Consider the following 21,857-nt stretch of genomic DNA (forward strand, 5'->3'; position numbering starts at 1 on the left):
CGAATTTTTAGTTCTCCAACAGCAAAATGAGAAAGAGAAAGTAATTTAAAGGTTAATTTATTTTATTATATAAAGCATATGCTTAACATTTCTCCTAGATAATTCATTGCATACTTTAGAAGAAAGTTGAAACATACATTTCTGAGAGAAATTAATGCTATGATTGCCAGTAGACCTTGATAAACAAGTTAAGACTTCTTAATTAATTAGTCTAACTAGTGTGAAGCCTTTACCATGGCCTTCAAAAGATTACTTAAGACTTTTTTTGCGTTTACAAATATCGGAGGTACTATCTCTGCTGGACGGCTGTGAACCAGCAGCAGCTTCTCCAGGAGTGTCGATAGGCAAGCTCAGGTCTATGACTTTGAGTGATGACGTCTGACTAGAGCCTGAACTTGTGCTTCTGGAGGATCTGAAAGACACAAGCTTACTCCTCAGTACACAGAAATCCCTGTACATAAATAAAACAGCTTCTCCTGGTGGCTTACAGCAAAGCCACCCAGTAGCAGCATATATTCTCAATAAGATCGCCTGTAGACATTCCCACTAATCGCTGAAGTAACCTATGGGAATGTTGTTAGATCATAACTGGTTCACCACATCACACGCACTGTTAGTTGAATATTATGTTGAACAGGGGAAAAAGGAATCGGTAAAAGCATACATGGCTGTCTTTCCTATTAGGAAAGGGAGCTCACACTACCAAGTGCAAAATGTGGCTGGAGCTCAAACTTGATGTGAAACCACTTTAATTAGAGCACAGTTAGCAAACTTAAATGTAATTATTCTGTAATTACAGTTTTATTTTAAACTGAGATGGATGCTGAAGTAAACTGAATGGTGTGCTAAAAAAATATCTAGTAAACTTAAAGGTGGGACAGCATAAGGAGAAAGTTTTCACAGAGCACTCAGGAAGATGAGATTGGAAGACCTTCAGGAGTGAGGAATTGAGTCATTTAGGGACTCACTTTGCTGGTTTAAGCTTTAACTTTAAAATAAATTGAAAAAAAATAAAGCCAAGAAAACAGTGCTAGCACTTACCTGGTAGAAGCTACTGAGCTTTGTGTGGATGATGATCGAGAACTTTGACTACTAGCAGCAGAAGCGATTTTAGGAAACTCTAAATTGGACTAGAAAATTTGGAAAGAAAAAAAAACGTTGATGTAATGGTGGTTATAATAGGACTGGGTATATCAGGAGGGTTTATAATCCTTTATATTTGAAGAGATGTTGAAAGCAGATGAACGCTTCTCCTCTCTTACCCTAAGTATAGTTTATTGTTGTATTGAGGACTTGCCCTTGATATCATCAGTAGACTAGAGCCATCAATCAAGATTTTGGGGGCAGTTAACTGGAAAACTCACCTGGTGGAAGTACATTTGAAAGGGTGCAATTAAATCAGGATTTGCTTCTAAAACATCAGCTAATAATTTGTTGATGGTTTTGTTGAAGATTTTCAATTCACGGAGATCGATGTCTCTTTCTTCCTGTGTTTCTGTTTGAGTTTTCTTCAGGGACTGAATTTCTCTGGATAGTCTGGAACACTTTTTAACACAAATACTTTTAAAGCATTGCTAGAATGGAAGTGCAGCACTTTTTCATAAACCTGCCAAGTTTGAATTATGTGGTTTTAACCATGCTACTGTCTATCACTACAAGGTTAGAAGTTGTCTTTAATGAATATACAGACCTGTTTTATAACCCTTTCCAGTTTTGGCTTCTGTTCTTTGATGTCTTTGTTCAGCTGCAAAACAAGTGCTTGTTTTTCCTTCTTTTGCTCTTGGAAGAATGCCTCCTGCTTCAGGAGTGTATCAAAATTTTTTTCCATGCTCTGCAAATTCATTTGAACAGCAGTTTTAGTTTATAAAGCAGTTCTGATATCCTTTCAGTGCCCGTGTTACTTTGTGGGAGGGTCTGTTATTGCTACTGCTTGCTTCTAAACGTAGCTCAAGCAATTAGTACTAATGGTAACACAACTCAAAACTTTCTGCCTGTCAAACTCTTTAGTAGATAAATACCTGGATAAAGAGACCACTACCTAATTTACTTATCTGTAAAAAAAATATTATTAATGAAGTTATAACTATATATTTTCAGGTGTGCCTCTGAGCAGTGTCTACTTGGCACAGTACCAACTTACCAGTGCAAGCTATCCTAAAAAAATAAGATTGTTTCCCATGGAGAGAAATGGATACTTTTGACTGGAATTAATACATTCAGCTCCATAAAGGTAGCTCTAATTTTTAAAAAATAAATACATAAAAAGACCTTAAGACCTCATTATATCCTAGGAATTACTCCCTGATGAAGATATGTATCTTTTATTTCAGTGATATTATTTATTAAATAACATATATGTCGTATGGTGGTAGAATAAGCAGCAGGAGTGTTTGTTGACCTGTAGCCAGTGACTTAGGGCTTAGAATAAGATATAACATGGATATAACAGGGTGCCTTTGATTTCTTCTGCCTAAGAAAATTTTAGCTAAAATGTCACACATCAGAGTTAAGTGTTGTTCCTTCTTAAGGGCCGAGTGGGCTTTTTGATAACAAAGGGAACCAAGAGTAAGTCCTTATGTGGAGCCTGAACACATGCTGTCCTTTGCCTGCCCTTAGTGCTCATCCTGCTCAGTTAAGAGTCAGCTAGCTTGCTTGAGCTAAATTAATACTGTTTAAACTGAAGCACCCTGAAAGCTAATGAAACAATATGTTCTCCTAGAAAAATTCTGGGATGTGAATGCCAGAGACACCAGATGTGCGGATTTTAACCTCTGCAGTACTGGACAGGATGATACAATATAGCCGTGGGTGCCAGAACAGAGCATCTGGCATTTTGAAACTTCTAGCTGTAAAAAAAAAAAACAACCCCAACAAAAAACAAAAAAACCAAAAACAAACCTGAATTTTCATTGTGATTCAAGGAAATTCAAATAAGCACTCAATTTTCGAAAGAAGCCTTCTAAAAAAGTTGTATCCATTCATACAAAGCACAGTATATCAAAGAACAGACAAAAATTTCCTATTCTGTCAATAAAATGGCTTGCATGGATTTAGCTAGGTGCTGCAGCCTTGTCCGTTCAACCAGAACTTTTGCTTGTATTTTACCTGCAGATTTTCCTGAATTTCCTTGATCTGTCTTCGTTTGTATCTGTATTTTTCATCAACAGCCCTCTTCTCCTCCTCTAGTTTCAATTTTTCCTCATATTCCTCACCTGTGATCCCAAACAATGAGGCAGCATTAATGCTGGACAAGCAGTGTATACAACTCAATTTTCACTTTAAATAAGTTGCACTTTGTAGTAGCTGCATCACAGAGTATTACTAGATTAGTCATGGCAGTATTACAGAGACCTCAAGGTTTAAGGGGTTTTTTTTAAATACTCTACTACTAATTCCAAATCACTGGGAAAAAATAACCAGCTTCATGGGAAGGATTTAAGAGCTACTGTTGCCAGAGCCAGCAGAGGGCACAAAAGTTAAATAATCAAATATTTTCTATAATTAACTTTATGCTATGGTGATGCTTTTTATATGCTAAATGAAAAAGTTCCACTGAAGGAGAGCAACCTTATGAAGTCTAAGTGGCAACACGAACAACAGATGAAGATATTTTCCAGAATTCTGAGGAATTTCCAGGATCCAAAAACTTGTAGTTGGGTAGTCTGTATTTTAAAGTCTACTGACACTACACTAAAGTAACACAGTTTAAGTTTTACTCTTCATTTTCCCAGATGACAGTTTGCTATTTTTTCCTCTCTTCCATGTGAAAATCAGAGATAATGCTGGTGTAGCTATGGGATGGATCATTCTGCTGAATGAGTAGCTATGTGACTCAGCACTACAGAGAATGTAGTGGGGTTTGTTCTGTGCAGTTTTATCCTCTAGCCCTATGTACTTCAGGGGGCACTTCTTTCTGCCTGTAATGACTTTTTTTTTTCTCCCCCCAATAATCGTCTTTATGCTTTGCATCTTCTGAATGACTGTTAACAAAATGTATATAGTCTTAGATATTTTCACATAAATCAGATGTGAGAACATAAACATTAGTTAATTATGCCTTATTGCACTTTCTTGTGTGCTTATTCTGCTGAACTGTTCACAGGAGCATGTGAATTACACCCTGCTGCTACTACCAGTTTTAGTCTCTCTCTGTGATTCATTGTTTTGTGCCATGGAATTTCCCCACTCTCTACCCAAGTTACACCATCATCTGTAACTCACACAGCAAATAACAATTTGTATTTTACATACTTGTCTCAGTGACCTCCTTGAAAGAGTTTCGGTAATTGCCGTTGCAGGTATTAAGTACACACAAAGTGTTTTCCAGAGCTACAATTTCTTTTTCAGCTGTGCAGATCTTTGCATCTAAATCATCACCTTCACGCTTAAGTGCTTCCTTTTCCTGTGCAGCCTGGAAATAAAACTGATACGTTAGGTGATTGCAGGCATACTGAAAATATTAGGACAATTATACAGAAAAAAATACCTGCAATATTTACAGGTTAAAATCCTAGGTAGATATGGGGCTTATCTGTGTTGTCAGGCTTGAACTGAGATTTGAGTTACTAAGTAACTGGAAGGAGTAGTTATTTACAGCACGGGAATTGTTTTGAGATATTTAATCCACACGCATTTCATTATTGGTGTCTGTCTCTCCATCTCAGCTCACAAAGTCCTGGTCAGCAGCATCCACACCATAAAAAGCAGTTTCCATGCTTTGCGCTGCTGATGGGAACTGCAGCACACGCTTCACGTCAGTTTTCCTTACCCACAAAATCCAAGTAAGAGTTGAGATTGTACGTTATATAAAACCACCAAGAGTGTTAAAAGTAAGCTAGTGTGACTGGGAATTACTCGCTTTGAAGTCTTCATTCATCTGATCAGCGAGATTTAAGAAACAGGCAGTTGGTGAAGTATTTTCTATAGCTCCTCAGAAAATCTGAGATGGTGAAAAAAAATCTCCATAGTTGTAGAGGATATACTACCAACTGTGGCCACAAGGGTTTTACTGAGGGTCTTCTGCTGTGCTAGATCTCATAGTAGCAGAAATACCATAATTCAGAAATTTAACACTTAAGAATGAGAAAAAGATGGACTTCAGAGCCAAGATCACAGCTAGAAGCATTTTGCTTTAAGAGGAAATAAAGAGAATTTGTGGACATCAAAAATAATAGATTTTTATTCTAGAATCAGGGCATTACATTATGGATAAAGACTGGTTTATTTTTTTTCTCCAATGAAAAGCTGAAGTATACATGGGTGATTGATAAGTAAGGAGGAAAGTTGACATTCTGCAAGGTTTAAACACCATAGGGTGAAATAAATACCTAAAAAATAACTCTGAAGGGTAGAAAAATTTAGAATCGTGTGAGGATGTGATAATCAGTCACAGATTACCACGTGGCTTCTTGTCTTTGTAAATTAATGAGCGCTGGAGTGAAAATTTTCAAGCTGCTCAAAATTAAGGCACCAGTGACATTAGGACTGACCACAGAGATTTACGTGAAATTGCTATATCATCTGAATAACCAACAGCGTCAGATAATGTAAAACAACTAGATGGAAAGTAAGCAGTAGGCAAGGAGCTTATCTTATTTACTTGAATAGAGCCCAGGGAAATCTATAGCTTAAATACTCAAATTAGAATGAATTATATTAATAAAATACCTTTATTACATAGTAGGTGAGGGTTTTCTCCTCTTCTCCGTCGGACGGCATCATGACAACAGTAAGAAATTCGTATCTGCATCTCAGTTTATCAATTTTACTTAGGCGATCTTGAAATTCGGCACTGATTTATTTGGGAAAAAAATAAATGGGTTGTGAAGGTATTTGTCTAGTAGTGTTTTGTGGGCAGTTCTTGCTGTAGCAGTTTGAATTACTGGGGTTATGGCAGCAGTTGTGCTGCTGCTGGTTTTTGCTGCTTTCTGTGTTGTTCCAGCTACAGTCATCTTGTTCTTGTGGTTACCCACACTTCTCTTGCAGTTCTAAGACTGGGACAAAATTATTTTCATATTCCAGATCATTGCATCTTGAAGGACTGTGCCGCAGTCCTTCCCCCAAAATTTTAAAGGTTTGGCATTTAAATTGTACAGCTGCACAAGCTGCCTCCCGCTGATATTATCTTAATATTGCCACTACTAGATGAGCGTAAGCAACAGTAGGCAACAACCCCAAATCAAATTACACGGAAGTATCAATTAGCTGTGTAATTACCAAAGGAAAAAAGCCACACAGTCTGCACTCTCGGTGAGCAGTTAAGCTTTAGTCACACTAAATCACTCTAATTTCCTATTGTGTGGGGTGTGGTTAGCAGAGGAGTGAATAAAGAGCCTGCCAGCTTTCCACAGCTCAGCTGCGGAAGCGTTGATTTTTGACAGGCTACAGATACTGGGATTGCAGAGCTAAAACTGTCTCAGATATTTGGCACTAAATATTACAGAAGGGGAAAGTCATTTCATACATGGTTACTTTATAATAGTGTATATACACAATTCACAAGGTTTAATTTTGTTATATAGGACAAATAATGGATAGTTCATTTGTTAAAAAGACAAAAAAAAAACCCACCACCAAACCAAACAGACATGCTATATGAGTCAAAGAAATCACAGTTTTATCAAGTTGTGAGTAAACCCTCTTTAAAAGCAACTTTTCTGTCACACCTCCAGGCACACTGATTTCACATTTCCTGATTACTTTGAAAAATGCACATGACATTTACTTTAAAAAGTTGTCTTCAACTGAGGTTTCCTCTCAGTACTGTAGAGGATCATCAGAATAAACAGAAATCTCTTGTTCACCAAGCTGTTAAAGATGTAGGCTGGATTTCAGAGAAGGGATTTCTTGCTAACCTCGACTGTCTTGCTAAATATATAGGGACTTATTTCATCTTCAATTTCTCTAACTGGTGAAACTGGATAAAATGCTGCTCTTTTTTCAGTAAGTCCCCATGTAATCTATACTCAACAAAATTACAAATTTAATTTATAGAAGAATAGTTACCTTATACGTTGCCGTTCCTGATCCACAAGTCTTATCTGGGAATCCAGCATTGCCTTATGAATCTTAATTTCCTCAGTTCTTTCTGCTATTGCTTTCTGTAACTCCAATTTTTGTTTTTCCAGTGTCAGAACTTTCTCTGTCTTATTATACAGAATATCTCGAAGACGGTTCAGTTCTAGTTTTAAGAGATTATCGTCGACCATCATCTCCTAAATAAATGCCAAAAAGGTCTCAAAATAAGAAAGCATTGTTTATAATTAAGATATCTATAGCAGTTAATAAGTTGTTATGTTTTGTTGGTGTTTTTTTTTAATAAAGCATCCATTATTTTACCTTTTACATATACAACTGTCAGACTCATTTTGCTCCACATTTAAAAATGTTCTCAATTTCTCATTTGCTAACATTTCACATGGTGAGTGCAATAGGGGTAGTTTGTTTCCTGAATGTTTACACAAATTCAGACCTTCTAATTCAGACTGAGATAGGGGTTGTGAGGCTTTTCCACCTACAGCTTTCAGTCAGCATTACCAGTGGTAAGACTATAAAGGTGGTTTCAAAGAAAATAAGTAGATCTTACAAGGAACTTTCTGAAGCAGTTAATATCTCACTGGAACCATTTTAACTCCCTTGGAATGTGTTATAGATTTTGTAGGTCTAAGAGTCCTGTTGCTATATGAGCAAATTTCTATATACCAAAACTCATGAAAAACAGCAAGTGGTGAACTCCATTACCATGCAATCACTTGGAATAATTTATAAAACAAAAATCTGTTATGGATTCCAAACTCTGTACCATTTCTTCTCTGAGTTCTTTAATGCCATCAGCTGCTTCTTTTGTTCCCCTGAATTTCATCCCCAAAGCAGAGTTCCAGGTTAGGGAGCGTTTTCACTGAGGAGCAAGTGCCCCAGTGAAGTCAACAGCAAAACTTCCCCCTATTATTTAGACCCTGTATTGTTCTACTGTCTTAGTGCTTCTTTTAGAAAGGCTAGAGCTTATTGCAGGGAAAAAACGTGCAGTAATTAGAGGACTAGGAACTGGGTTTTTTCTGTTTACTAGAATATGGGGAGAAAGACTTCCATTTTATTTCTAATACCTTAAATTGAAATGTAGGTAGAGCCAAACCATCTGCTGGGAAAAGTCCCACAACATAATAACAGAACTGAGCCAAACTTCTTAGCTGGCATCACAGATTGAGAATAAAAATTCAGTGCAAGGTAAAGATGTCCTTGAGTAGTAAATACATTTTCTATTTTAAAGGCAATCATTTATCAGAAAAAAAAAAAAGCAAAACCAAACACTGATCAAGTCGATATCATGGTATAAGTAATATGCAATTAAATTAATAAGCCAAAGAAACTTTATGCTGCAGACACAGGAGAAGCAACATGTTGACTAGTAAGAGAATAGTGACAAAAGTCAAGGCAAGACAAAAGGCAAGAAACTACAAAGAGGGTTGTTATGGATATAATGATGTAGCACTGTGGGAGGCAGACAACAGCCTTCAGACCAAGTCATGAGTTTATGTGTTTTAAGAAACAAACAAACATGTTCTGTGTTAGTAAAGCTGCAAAATGAAACTGTACCTGCTTAATGGCTTTCGCTTTTTTCAACTCCTGATCTGATCTCTCATTGAAAAGACTTAGTTCATTTATCTTCACCATCACACCACTTGTTTCTTCTCCTGTCTTATCCATTGCTCTCTTGAGGAAATGGACATCACTCTGTTTCCAAATTAAATTATGTTTAATTTATTTCAGCAAATGTAGTTTGCACCAGAAGCTACCAGTTAATTTTAAATTAGATATTTTTAAGTCCTGAAACCAGGAACCATCATCTTCATGTGTCTATATGCTGCTCTGCAAACAGTGCCTAGAGCATTGCAGTCCGCATGCGGAGTGCTGTTGCAATATTAACGTCATTGCTTGGTTTATTTGGAGTGTAGTAATTGTTATTTATACAGTATAGATATTTTAGCCAATAAGTCAGTTCTAATATAATAATGTAGTTTGGTCTGGATAAAAAAAAAAAAAAAAGAATCTCCTGGTGTTTCTGACCATGACTTTGATATTTGTAGTGCATCTTTGTAAAACCATCTGTCTTTGATAATACTCCAGAGTATGAATAAATTCCCAGAGGCATGTTTCAATGCTTGACTATACTCACTGCTCAAATTTTGCATCTCCCCAAAACTGAAGTGTGGGCAACAGTTGCCCAACACTACACCTTGTCATTGCATGCAGCTTCAGTTAAGGGGCTCTCCTATAAGCAGTTTCTTTCCCTCACTAAATTGATCAATTTTTTTCTTAACTATCACTTTGAGAAACCAGTTGTGATCTTTTATTCTTCTGTCTTTGTAGGGTTTCTCCTTGAAAAGAGGTTTCAAAATGTGCTAAAATGTAGCTGATTAATAAACAAATACATTACTTACAAAAAGAAATTATGAGTTGGCTACAGAATAACTGAGTGGTTCATATCTACAAGTGCATTTTTAGAGAATTAATGATGGTCACTAGATAGTGGAAAACCAGAGAACAAGCATGTATATGAAAATTCTTGCACAGGAATAAAGACAGAAAAATAGTATTTCTGAATTACATAACAGGATGGAATCAACTAACTCAAATACTGTGTCTTCAATTCAGTAATGTTACTTCATACAATTTTAAATGCAACCATACTTATAATTGTATGAAAACTATAAAAGCGAGTAGTAGCATCACAGAATAACGTTCTCCTATTTCTGCACGGTGCTAATGACAAATTCTGACATTTACAAGCAGTCAGTCACACCTTGAAGTGAAAGCTAAACTCGCCTTTCCAACATTTCAATGCTTGTCTTTCTGCTAAGGTGCTTCAGTTGTACAGTAACAACCTATTTTTCTGGAAGGTACAGGGAATGTATGAAGTTTTCCACATGTTACACAAAGTTCAGATATCTTTTAATCTGATACCAAGTTATTAATTAATAAGACCCAATCTACTTTGTTAGCTGAGGTTTCTAGATGTTACACAGTCAACCTGGATGTTCTAAGGAAGTTACCTCGAGTTTCTTGTGCTGCGCCTGTAAAACATCATATGCATTTTTCTTTTCTACTAAGGTTTTCTTAAGTTCAGCAATTTTTGCTTCCAAAGCTTGCCTCTCATCTGCATTAAGATCTCCTTCTAACCGTGACAGGCGTCTCTGTACTTGCTGAATATAAAAATCCTGTTAAAATAATTTTAAAGAGAATTAATAGTCTGAAATAAGCAATTATAGCCTTCATATAAAACTAAAACACCGATATAAACTTGGATCTAAATGTTGGCTTTAGGACAGTCACCCAATTAAGCTATTGTTTTATATTAATTTATGGCTTATAGACCTCATTAGCAAAATATTCTTAGATGACTGATGTGCAGTGACAGTTCAGGAATAATCTTCCAAAGCATCCTCAGCACAGTCTGCTGTAGGGAGGCTCGCAGTCGAGTTGCCGTCTTGCTGTTACCAGTAGATGCTGATATAAAGGAGCAAATTTCAAAGTGGTGCATAGGACATATGCACAAAATCCAATTAGTAAATAACAGGATTTGGGCATGTACCTCTTGTATTGCTTTAAAAATTTACCCTGAGGTGTCTTGTGGTTCAGAGGGATCAAAGTAAAGAACTGATTTGAGAAATTAGTGGGGAAAGCAGCAGATCCAAAAAAATAATGAAATACACAAGTGCATAATGTAGGTAATACTATAGCAAGTTTCAGTTATTTCAATTTTATCCATACATCCAGAGACAGAAATAAATGCAAACTTCAAATTATACTGCATGGCATTTCCAAAATGTTGACAAAGGTTACAGAACTCAAGCAATTTACTCTCATCAGACCCAAAAATCATAGTATGAAAGTGCGTTAATATTTTACCTGGTTATATATGTGTTCTTGTTGTTTTAATGCTTCTGCATCAAGTCTGTGCAGCTGACCCTTAAGATTTTTAAGTGACATTCGACTTCCCTCAATTTCTGCTAGAACACATTTCTCCTTATCCTTCTGCACCTTTAACTCTTGAGTTTTCTTGAAAAGTAGTTCTTTTAACTGGTTCACTTCTGTTTCTTTTTCCTGGTGACAAGTTAACAACTCAGTAGTAAGAACTAATTAATCACATAAGAAGTAATTTCTGAGGAATTATTTGCCTTTATTAATCGTATGTAGGACAATTTAAAAATTTCAATACTATATCCATTAATATGAACACAGAATTTCTTAGGTCTTCAAAATGCTTGCCAAGAAAAGTCTTTGACTTAAAGAGAAAGTTGCAGGGGTTTGTTGTTGGGTTTTTTGGTTGTGGTGGTGGTGTGGGTTTGTTTTGTTTTGTTTTGTGGGGTTTGTTTCTTTGTTTGTTTTTAAACTTGGATCCTACCCTACTCAGGCCATTCAACATGCTGGTGTCCCGTAAGGTACATCTCCAAAACGAGTGCTGTGGCATCACAAGCCTGTTCTGAGAGACTCATTTACGTTTAGCTCAAGTCTGGTACAGAGTTTGAAGATGCACATTTAAATTAATATAGCAAACCATCTTAGAATTCACTTCTCTAATTAAAAATGTGCTTCTTCTTGATTTTATATGTACACATTGTGAAATTTGCTTGTGAACCATTTCACTGGGTTTAATAACGGCAAAAGATAACTTAACTCCTTCTCTAAGAGTTCATAATTACATTCTACCAAACTGAATTTTTTTGTAGTTAAACTTGCTGTAAGTGCAATTCCAATTTGTAGCTCAACTTGCTGTAAGTTTAATATGAAATTTTACGTGATGTCAGTGGGCTTTGGATCACGCCTGAACAAAGGAATTCAAGTAAATTCTTTTTATGCAGATGCCCAATACCAAGCTGTATTTCTGAAACTAATGACAATAATGAATTCATCTCCTAAAACTGGATCACAACTGGACCTTCATTGCGTAGTCATTCTTGCATATCTAAATTAATTTATTTAATGGAAATTGTTTCTCTCCCTTTAATTGAGGTTTTTAATAGAGAGAAAATATTCAGTAAGCTTCACCATGCAACAGTGTTTTGCCACAGATTGAAGAGGGAGAAGTATCACAGAACTAAAGTGCAAAATGGTGACATTTCATGCACACTGTTCCTGTAAACATCTCTTCACAGTAAATTAATAGATGCAGCAAATAGCTATGTGTGTCTAATGGTGATGGGAAGCATGCTTCTGATTAATACGTCACAGACATTGTTCAAGAACAGTTCATCCTAGTTAAAATATCACCCTGAAGCTGTGGAGCTGCCAAGCTCAATGTCATCTTAGGTTATCCGCCAGAGATGTGAGTAGAGAAACCCTGCTAATGGTTTAGCCGCCCCAGTAACAGTCTTAAGGGGAGCAAATGAGATTTTAATTTCGATGAAATGTTATCTCATTCTAACTTGTTTTCAAATTATCTCAAAAAACCAAACAGTAAGTAAGGCCTGTAATTTAAGAAACTCTATAAAGGAAAGACATCCCCTCTCTAGTTTCTGTATGTATATTTAAAATGTACAGTTAATTCCTGTGGAGTTAAAAGGTTTGAAAAATAACACTCCGTCCTCTCAGTTCATATGTTAGTACGGGGGGACACCATGTTCTGAATTACTAGTACCATTTATTTTCCTCCAGTTTTCCCCAACACAGGTACTGATGTATCTACATGCACATTACTTCATCATTTGATGAAATAGCTACATGTCATATTAACACTTACATTCCATTTTAATCCATCAGTGTTCGTTCTAGATAGAGCTTGTAAATTAAATGAATCCTCATTTGCAGAAACCATTAAAAACATTTTACCTTGACAATTTTTTCTTCTTCCTTTAGCACTTCTTCCATCCTCAAAGCTTTTTCTTCTGAACTGAGTGTCTCCTCAGTCACAAGCTCCAGCTTGTTGGAAAGACTTGCATTTATTTCTTTAAGAAAGCTTGCTCTAAACAAAATTACATGATTTAACAAGTTAAATGTATGTTGCATATACGACACTGCCAAAGTTTATTAGGCTAATCTTTAACCTATGATAACCAAGGTCCTGATTTTTTCACACCCTTTAAAAACAAGAATTACCAGGAGTATTTCCTAAATTGCTCAGTGCCAGGAACTATGCAGTACATGAAATAACCAGAAAGTTGGAGGCTTTAATCATCAATGTTAAGGTTCTTCGCTAGCTCAAAGATTTGATTATATTACTAATCCCTACAAATTATGTTTTAAAGGTATGTTTCTTACCTGGCTTGTTTTTTCTGAATTTCTTTCTTCAGATTGGTTACTTGTCTTCTCAAAGACTCTAGATCAGAAGCAGTTCTGTCCACAGTGCATTTCAAATCATCCAGCTAATAAATTACAAAATGGAGCAACCAAGCTCTTATTTACTTTGGTATGTGTTAGGATAGTTAAAATATTAAGGGATCTATTTATTGCAAAGTATTCCATTTCTTTCTAACACTCTTCCAAATGAGAAGTGCTGCAAATTCTGAGGTGCTGTAAATCACGACAGCTAGTAAACTCAATAGACTAATTTACATAATCTGAATAGACAAAATACGTAAGAATACGCAATGAATCATGAAGGTGCTGTGGGCTGCAATTCTTCTCCAACAGCATCTGTATAAGTGGAACCATGGTTTTATAGAGCACTGCTTACTTGAATGAGGTTCTTTGTGAACATGGATAGCCTTACGTATCTACTAAATACCTCTAATTCAAACTTTGTTGGGTATATAAAACTATTTTGATTAAGGGAACACTGTGACAAAAATACACAGACATTTAATTTAGTAAAAGAAAACATGACAGCATACACTCATTAAACAGGATAGGAATATTTTACAATCGGTAGCTCATTAATCTTCACAGTATCGCTTAACACCATAATTGTCTTCACTTTCACAGATGAAGAAACCTGATCAAGGCTGCACATAGAGCAGGTCTCTCTCTGTACCAGAATGAGAAACTGGAAGGTCACAAGTTGTCAGCTGAACTGTAAGTCTGTTTCTTTCCTTGTTTCTCACTTATATGCCACAGATGTTCTAACACCTACTAACGGGAGACTGTCCTCATTATCACATTACGTAGTATTAATTGGAAAAAACATCAAATAAGAATATCACAGCTTAAGAGATGAAAACCTACCAATTCTGGGAACCCTCAAATTTGCATGAATTATAGGGTAATCTAATAGCCTACACCTTGCTTGAGCTACCTGCAGTTTAATTACTATATCAGTTTATGAACCATCTGCCGCAGAAAAGCTATCCAACATTAAGGCAACAGCAGATGCAGGGTTTTTAATCACCGAGCTTGCTCAGTAGGCCAGAGTTACCATTTTCTTGTTAAGAGAAAACTTAGGTAATGCAAGTGTATCCCTTCTCAACAGGGCCACGAGACTTGAATTACCTCTTAGAAGTACTTCTACAAGCATTTACGTAATTAAGCAGTGCACTCATTCCTAGTTTTAAGTGCAGATTAAATATAGGTAACAGAGTTAAGTATGGACAGCATCAAGCACGGCCCATTGACAGAGGAGCCCTGTCCTACTGCCTCTGGATTAGAAAGCCATGTGAGAGCATTTGGGTTTTGTTTTTTTTTTTTCAATAATTTCAACCTGACTACAAGGGCCATCAACACTCACTTCTGAGAGCACAGGATAGGAACTGTTTAGAATCTAGAAGAGGTTTCTCTCATCCTTATACAATACCGCAGCCTGTGTACCCTAAAGGCAAGACACGCCTCCTTGTGAAGCATCTAATAGCGTTTCAGACAAAATTCATCAATTTTATACCAACACAGAGAACACAAGCTAATCTCTTCACCACTACCAATGGAAGGATTAAGTTGAGGGTTCAGATCCCGATAATCACAAGTAGACTGAGAAGAGCAGACATTTTGTTGAATTATTAAGAGTCTAGTACAGAAACAGAGAAAAGCAAATGTGATTCCTGTATTTCCTCCATGTAGTCAAAAGTTAGAGTTAAAAGTTCTAGTTCCAGTCTGTTTTTCTGAACAGTTTGTTCATGCTTACCTCATCCTGCAGCCGAACTCTGTAAGTCTCCTGAGTTTGGTATTCATTTCGGAGGCTGGCAGCTTCCCGTTCAGCCGAAGAAATTTTCTTTTCGTATTCCATATTATTAAGAGTCTCATTTACCAAAAAGGAAGTCTTCTCTTTCAGCACAATTTCTTTCTCTCTGATCTCCTGTTTTATCTCTGCTATTAGCTGTCAGGATAAAAACGTTTTAGATTTGCTTGCATTCCTTAAGATGTGTTACATTACTAAAAGTACAGCCAGAAGATAGATTGCTGTTAAGACTATTCTTTGCATGAGACAGCCCAGTTAGCACATCATTTTTAAATGATTTCATTCCACCAATCTGAACACCAAATATAATTGTTTTGGATTGGAAACTTCCAAAATTTTCCAATAATTAAAAAAAACCCCATGACACTGTACACTTGTATGAAATAAAAATCATTTTTGATTGAATAGTTAAAAAAAAAAAGTCTATGCAAAGAAAACTTCAGAAAGACTTGAACTAGAGAAAATGCAAGAGGAAAATTACCAACAGTAGTGATGCATACTTTAGCTGACAGATTTATAGCTATTCAGTGAAAAAAAAAAAAGTTTACAAAAGCATCAGTAGGTCCATTCTATGGACCTAATATATACAAGGTTGGCCATAGCTGGGGGTTTTTTTGTTGTTGTTGTGTTGTGGGGTTTTTTTATATCTCTGTGTGTTGTTTGTTCTTTGCAGGAATCTTCTGACCTGAAATACTATGAAATCCAAAATATTTCAGCTAAATTAGAGCACTGTATTTTCTGTTTGGTAGTATTTCTTCTGGCTTGCCATTTTCTATTATTACATTTTTTTAGTGTTCTATCTTAAGCCTGTTTAAACCATGTTTCTGTATATCGAATACCCCTATGGGCAACATAACAAAGCTGATATTCTTTCAGCAAGAAAATATCATACTAGCAGAGCTAGGGATTTAGGTAGAGCCTTCCTGTACATGTAATTATGCATTTTTCTTCCCTTCAGAAAAAGCCATTGTTACTTTGGAATCCACATGTATAAATTTACATTGACCCTTGAGGCTTTTTCTGGTGCATCTGTTCTATTGCCCTGCAGAACTTTCTGAGGAGTTCACACTTCTTCTGATGGAGGATAAAATATACTTTATTTGTACCTCTTGCCTTTGTACCATCTGTGCATAAGACACTGACAAAACCAGTGAAGACTATATCTTTTAGAAATTAACATTAACTCATAATGCCCAGCAGGAATTTTTTTTGGATTAGAAGAGTATTGTTGCTTCTCTCCATTTGCAGAATGTACTTGAGGCCCAATTTTAATCTTAATCTGATTATTTATCATAATTCTGACATAAATGTTAGTCAGGCATTTGTTCACAGAGGCAGCAATGCGAATTCCTTCAATAATAATTTTTCAGTTTTCTTTTTTATATTGCATCTCAGACAAGGAATCCCCTCCTTGCAGTTGAATATCCTTACTCTCTCAGAAATAACACTTCATCTTGTTGCTTCTAGGATCACAGAAAATACTGAAACTGGCATGCTTTGCATTTTCCAGTGACCTTGAGATTGAAAATTAAATGTTGTATAGTATCAAGCAGAGCAGCATTACTTACACTGTGAGATACTGCTTTCAAAGTAAATTCTGAATGTATTTCAGTAATATCTGGACTTCTATACACCTTAATAAAATTCAGAGGTTAACACAAAGAAAACACTGAACATCTAAAAGACCAAGTAATTCTGTGTTTGACTGGCAAAATTCCTATCAATATCATAGATACAAAGTAGGCTGATATCCTGACATGGATCAGTTACAGCAGTTTTACCAAAGCACAATGATCAATCTGTTCATCTCTCTTCTGCATCTGCTGTATCGCGTTCTCCCACTGCTTGATGACTTCTTGCCTTTCCTGATGAGCTCTGCGAAAATCTTCAGCTGTCCTGTCAAGCTCTATCTGTTTAAAAGAAAGCACTCCCATGATTTCTGATTTTAAAAATTTCATATATAACAAGATCTCTTCAAGAACCTGAAGCACAAACCTGAGCCGTTATGGTTTCTGTAAGCTCATTATCAAGAGCTCTGCGCTTTTGATTTGCTTGCATGGTCAACTTTTCAACTTGAAGGGTTAATGCCTAAAATGAAAGGATAAAAAATATTATGTATTTGAAAACAAATATGTGATGTCTTATAAATTCTTAAAGCTCTGCTATAATTAGAGGTGAAATTACTGAGGCATCAATTTTATTGTGTTTTAGAAAAAAAAAAAAAAAAATAAAGAATCTAGCCTTTCGAGTTTTTGGCTATACAAGAGGCCATCATCTCGTCAGCCTCTGGGACCAGACTGGAGCTAGGTCAAAGTAACCCTTCATCACATATAAACTTGTATGCGGTGTCCTCAGCATCAGCTATTTTACTTCACTCTTCCAACTATGCTGTGTCACTCGCTAATGTAAATGATATCAGTAAGACTGTTCGTGTATGCTAAAGTTTTGGGGTTAAGCATTTAATGAGAAGAAAATAATTTTCTCCTCCCTGTATTTAAAGGCTCAAAAGAATATTAATCAGGGATACTTATCTCTAAATTAACATACTTGAGAACTAACCCTTATGAAGTCTGAACTCATGACTGGAGGGTCTATTTATACCATCTTTCATTATTCTAGGCAGCTTTACCGAAATAGACATACTTTGTTCTCAGTATTAACAAATTCAGTTCTAATGGGAAAATCTACACTATTTGTCCATATTTGGCATGCATTTTTGAACAAGCTCCCCTCTTAATTCAGTGATACTGTTTTCTAGACTTTATTATCCATTTGTGCACTTTCTTAGAAAAACTCAAACTTAAGTTTCACCCAAATGAACAAACAAATTAATGTCTTCAATTATGCCTTTCACCGTTTGTAAAACTTGTTCTCTGTCTTCAAATGCTAAAATGGTTCTGGTTTGATTCTGAAAATTGCTGTCATTTCTACTTACTCCTAGTTTCCCTTCATCTTGTTGTGCATACTTCTGGATTGTGAGAGAATCATTATCTTTACGATTAGTTTCCTTTATCCAGCTCTCCAGAACTTCCTCATCACAGTTCATCTGTTGTTTTAAGTCTTCTAACTTCTTTGTGGTTTTATCTATAGTATTCTAATAAAATAAGATATAATTAAAGGGTTAAATTAAATATCTACTATTTTATTTGAATAGCAATTGAAACAACCAGTTCAAGTACTGTAACAAGTTTACATATATCTTATTGTCAACAGAACTGCTAGTTTTCTTTGTTGTTAGTTGTGTATTATACTTGAGGAATGCTAATACATTTCCTAGTCTTAAAGAAGAAACAAGACCACAAACTTAAAATGCAAATAATTTTAAACAGAAAAGTCAGCCTCTGGTGAGGTATACCTATATGTGGGATCTTTACTTATTATGAGATAATAAACTCATCTGAGGCATCAGAGGGTAAAGTTTCTCCTTTGCACACTAAGGTCCAGTTCTTGGATCCTTATTCTGCATATCAATTTACAAGTGGCCCTTCATGACTGTGAAGAGATTTCTGACACAAATATGAGAGAATCTGGATCCAGCTGAATAGCAAGGATACCTCCATCATGCTACCGATTCTGAGGGACTGGAGATTACAAACAGAGTTGATGAGAACAAAGAGAGCAAATAAAAACCCAAACATACATAATTTAAATTATTGGTAGAAAGAAAGAGACAGTCCCATAAAACAGAAACACACCTGTAATTAGATAGCATTAGACTACTTTTTAATGTAAAGCAAATTTTTGACCTTGAAATCACGCACTCAATTTATTTATGTGGGGAAGAACATTTGCCATCTACAATTTAGTTTTAAAAACATAAAGAAAATACCCGTGAGAATTAACAAGATGGTGATATGGATGTGTGGCTGTGTATCTGGCATTAAGAACTGCAATCTTTCAATATCTACTTAATATTTGCTAAGCCTTGACCAATCTATGCAAGGAGATGCTCAGTGTCCCTCTACTTGCCTACACAGGGAAAAGCATATCCAGGTCATTTATTATACTTTAAAAGATTTAATTATAATTAGTTATTCTTGACTTATACTATTATTTCTGTAAGTGCAAGTGAGGACAAGTCACTTCAATATGGGTGTTCTACAAAAATTTTAAACCTTACTTCTTGGCTGTTTTTCTTTTCTCTTAAGGAAACAATCTCATCTTCCAGTCGTTTGATCTCACTTTTGAGACGTCCTTGTTCTCTCTCAGCAAGGGCTTTAAAGTGTCGTTCAGTTTCAATTTCATTCTCTCTGGCTCTGTAAAGAGACTAGAGAATAACACACTTCAGCATTTTACAATAATAAAGAGGCATATATGGATTAAAAAAACCAACTTTTTTTACATACAGCCAAATCCCAAGTCAGAGATGGTATGATTTTGTCATGCAAATATAGGAATTTTCAGAGCAACTCTTGTATAGATTTTAGTATCTCAAATGTATGTGTTCTTTTATATATATATATATATATATACATACACTCCCCATTGTATCAAATATCCACAGATCAACCATTTATAGCCCTAAAAACTCACTTCAAAGATATTTCACCCAAGATTCAGAATCTTCATCTTTGAAAATCAAAATCTTAGTGTCTTGATCACCAGCAGCTTTATGTCAGATTGAGGAGGCACAGCAAAATAAATCATTTTATTGTTGTGTCCAGAGACAGAGACCAGGCTGGCCTACAGTAGTATCTCTATATTGTCTAATCTATCTGACAAATGCAATTTAACAGGCATTATCTTCCTTGTGTAATAACAAATCTATTACTTGCTAGAAGCTTCTCTTGAGTAGAGACTACTATGTGCTGCCTCTTTATGTGCAAATTAAAACTTGAGTCTAGCACCAAAAATATTAAACAGTTGTTCAGCTGCAGGGAAGTTTCTTAGGACTTTTTCACCTAGGATATTTTACTTGAAGGGTGCGCAGCTTTGCCTCAGGACTCTTCAGAAATCTAAACCACCCATTTTGACCAATTAATGCAGAGTGTAAGCGAAGACTTGCACCTTAACCATCTCACTTCATTTTTCATGTCCACAGATTAACTCTTCACTAGCATTTCACAATTAACTCTTGGCCATTATAAAGGTTCTAAATTTGTTTTTCCCCTTACACTGATGTTTTGTTTTCCTTGAACAACTTTTTCTTGTCCTCTACAAGAGTCTCCATTAATCAAGAATTCGAAAATGCATCTTTCTTGGCTTTCTTCTAGGTACAACCATTTGATCTTGGAAAGTCTTTTTAATGATGATCACATAATGTCACTGAGATATAGTTTAACTTTTGTTTCCTGTGAAAATCCTGACAAACCTCCAAGAAATCTCCCAAAATATACAGGGACACCAGCCACAGAAAAATACTCAGATTACAAGTCTGTCTGATAAAATGGATCTGCTAGAGGTAGTGATTTACCGCAGTGAAGCTCAGCTCTTCTCTCACGTTTCTCAGATGAGATGTCATTGCTTTTATTCGCTCTTCTAAGTCGGTCAACTCATTTTGCAGGTTCAGTTTTTCTTTTTGCATCTTCTGCAGCTATTTAAGAGTTAGACTTGTCAATTATCTGGTTTTAGTCGAGTCCTTATTACTTGCAACAACTTAAAAATATAATAATTGCAGTTACTAATATATAAAAAAAAGTAACAAGTATGCACGGCATTCCTCCAAATTAGTGAAACGAGAGATTTGGGAAGAAAAGGTAGTGACAAAAACTCTTTTGCCGCTAAGTCCTGTTGTTTATTATCGGGACAACCAGACCTGCCCAGGCGCTGCACCTGAGGCCAACCGGGGGCCCGTCCGGGCTCTCGCTGCCCCCGCCGGGCCGGGTCCCGCAGCTCCCGCCGTGCGGCCGGGACCGCGCTCCCGGCCTCCCCGCGCAGCTCGGCGGAACCCGGGGGTTTTCCCGGCGGGAAAGGCTGCCCGGGGAAGGCGGGGAGGGGCAGGGGATGGTTCCGCGGCCCTACTGGGCAGCCCTCCGGGCCGCTGGCGGGCGGCGCGTCCCTCTCCCTCCCGGGCCGAAGCCCCGCGCTCACTTCGTCCTCCAGCGCCTTGTTCTCCGCGTTGGCCACGGGGATGGCGTAGCCATCGTCCCAGTGGAGCTCGGCCAGCACTGAGGCAGTGGAGCGGCTGCCGACGCTGTCCATGCCCGCTGGGGAACCGCGCAGGGCCCGGCCTGGCGTCCTCGGGCCCTTGGCAACGGCGAGTCCCGGGCAGCTCCCGGGGACCCGCCTCCCGCCCCGCCCCGCGCCGGCCGGTGGCGGCTCTGCCCCGCGGCCGCGGCTGGCGGCGCGTCCGGGAGGCTCTGGTGGCCGTGCCTGCGTCAGCCGCCGAGTGCGGCTGTGGCCAGCGGGGCTGCCGAGCTGTCCGGAGGCGATGGCTGCGGTCACTCGTCACCCTGTCAGACCCGGTGCCTTGGGCTGACAGGCCGCTGGCAGCACCTCAGAGCCCCCCAGGCTCGACCGCTCCCTGCCGAAGCACCAGCCCGTGGCACAGCTGCGGCAAACGCGGGGCAGCTCAGCGGTGGCTGCTGACACCTCACAGCACATTGCTGGGGCGGTACATAGTACGTGTCCTGTTTCTGAAGAGGCCTCTAGCGCTATCACAGAATCACAGAATATCAGGGATTGGACGGGACCTCGAAAGATCGTCTAGTCCAATCCCCCCGCTGGAGCAGGAGCACCTAGATGAGGTTACACAGGGAGGCATCCCAGGGGGTTATCTCCTAATGACCATCAGGTGGGTTTCCTCAGCCAGAGATTG

The 21,857-nt window shown here is 37.4% G+C and overlaps 1 protein-coding gene across 1 annotated transcript; it reads right to left on the reverse strand.

Annotated features, from left to right (window-relative positions):
* Positions 1 to 249: 249 nt before the first annotated feature.
* CCDC39 (coiled-coil domain 39 molecular ruler complex subunit) lies at positions 250 to 21,241 on the reverse strand. Its single transcript, XM_065640299.1, has 20 exons — positions 21,131 to 21,241; positions 20,514 to 20,633; positions 19,221 to 19,367; positions 18,036 to 18,194; positions 17,096 to 17,188; positions 16,882 to 17,010; positions 15,047 to 15,238; positions 13,255 to 13,358; positions 12,826 to 12,958; positions 10,906 to 11,100; positions 10,050 to 10,214; positions 8,593 to 8,730; positions 7,006 to 7,214; positions 5,668 to 5,791; positions 4,252 to 4,411; positions 3,106 to 3,212; positions 1,691 to 1,831; positions 1,365 to 1,544; positions 1,042 to 1,130; positions 250 to 412 (listed from the first exon to the last, which is right to left on the reverse strand). Exons 1-20 carry the CDS (start codon positions 21,239 to 21,241, stop codon positions 250 to 252), a joined length of 2,859 nt encoding a protein of 952 aa, XP_065496371.1.
* Positions 21,242 to 21,857: the final 616 nt, after the last annotated feature.

This window comes from Caloenas nicobarica, chromosome 8, assembly GCF_036013445.1.
Source record: "Caloenas nicobarica isolate bCalNic1 chromosome 8, bCalNic1.hap1, whole genome shotgun sequence".
Classification (NCBI taxonomy): domain Eukaryota; kingdom Metazoa; phylum Chordata; class Aves; order Columbiformes; family Columbidae; genus Caloenas; species Caloenas nicobarica.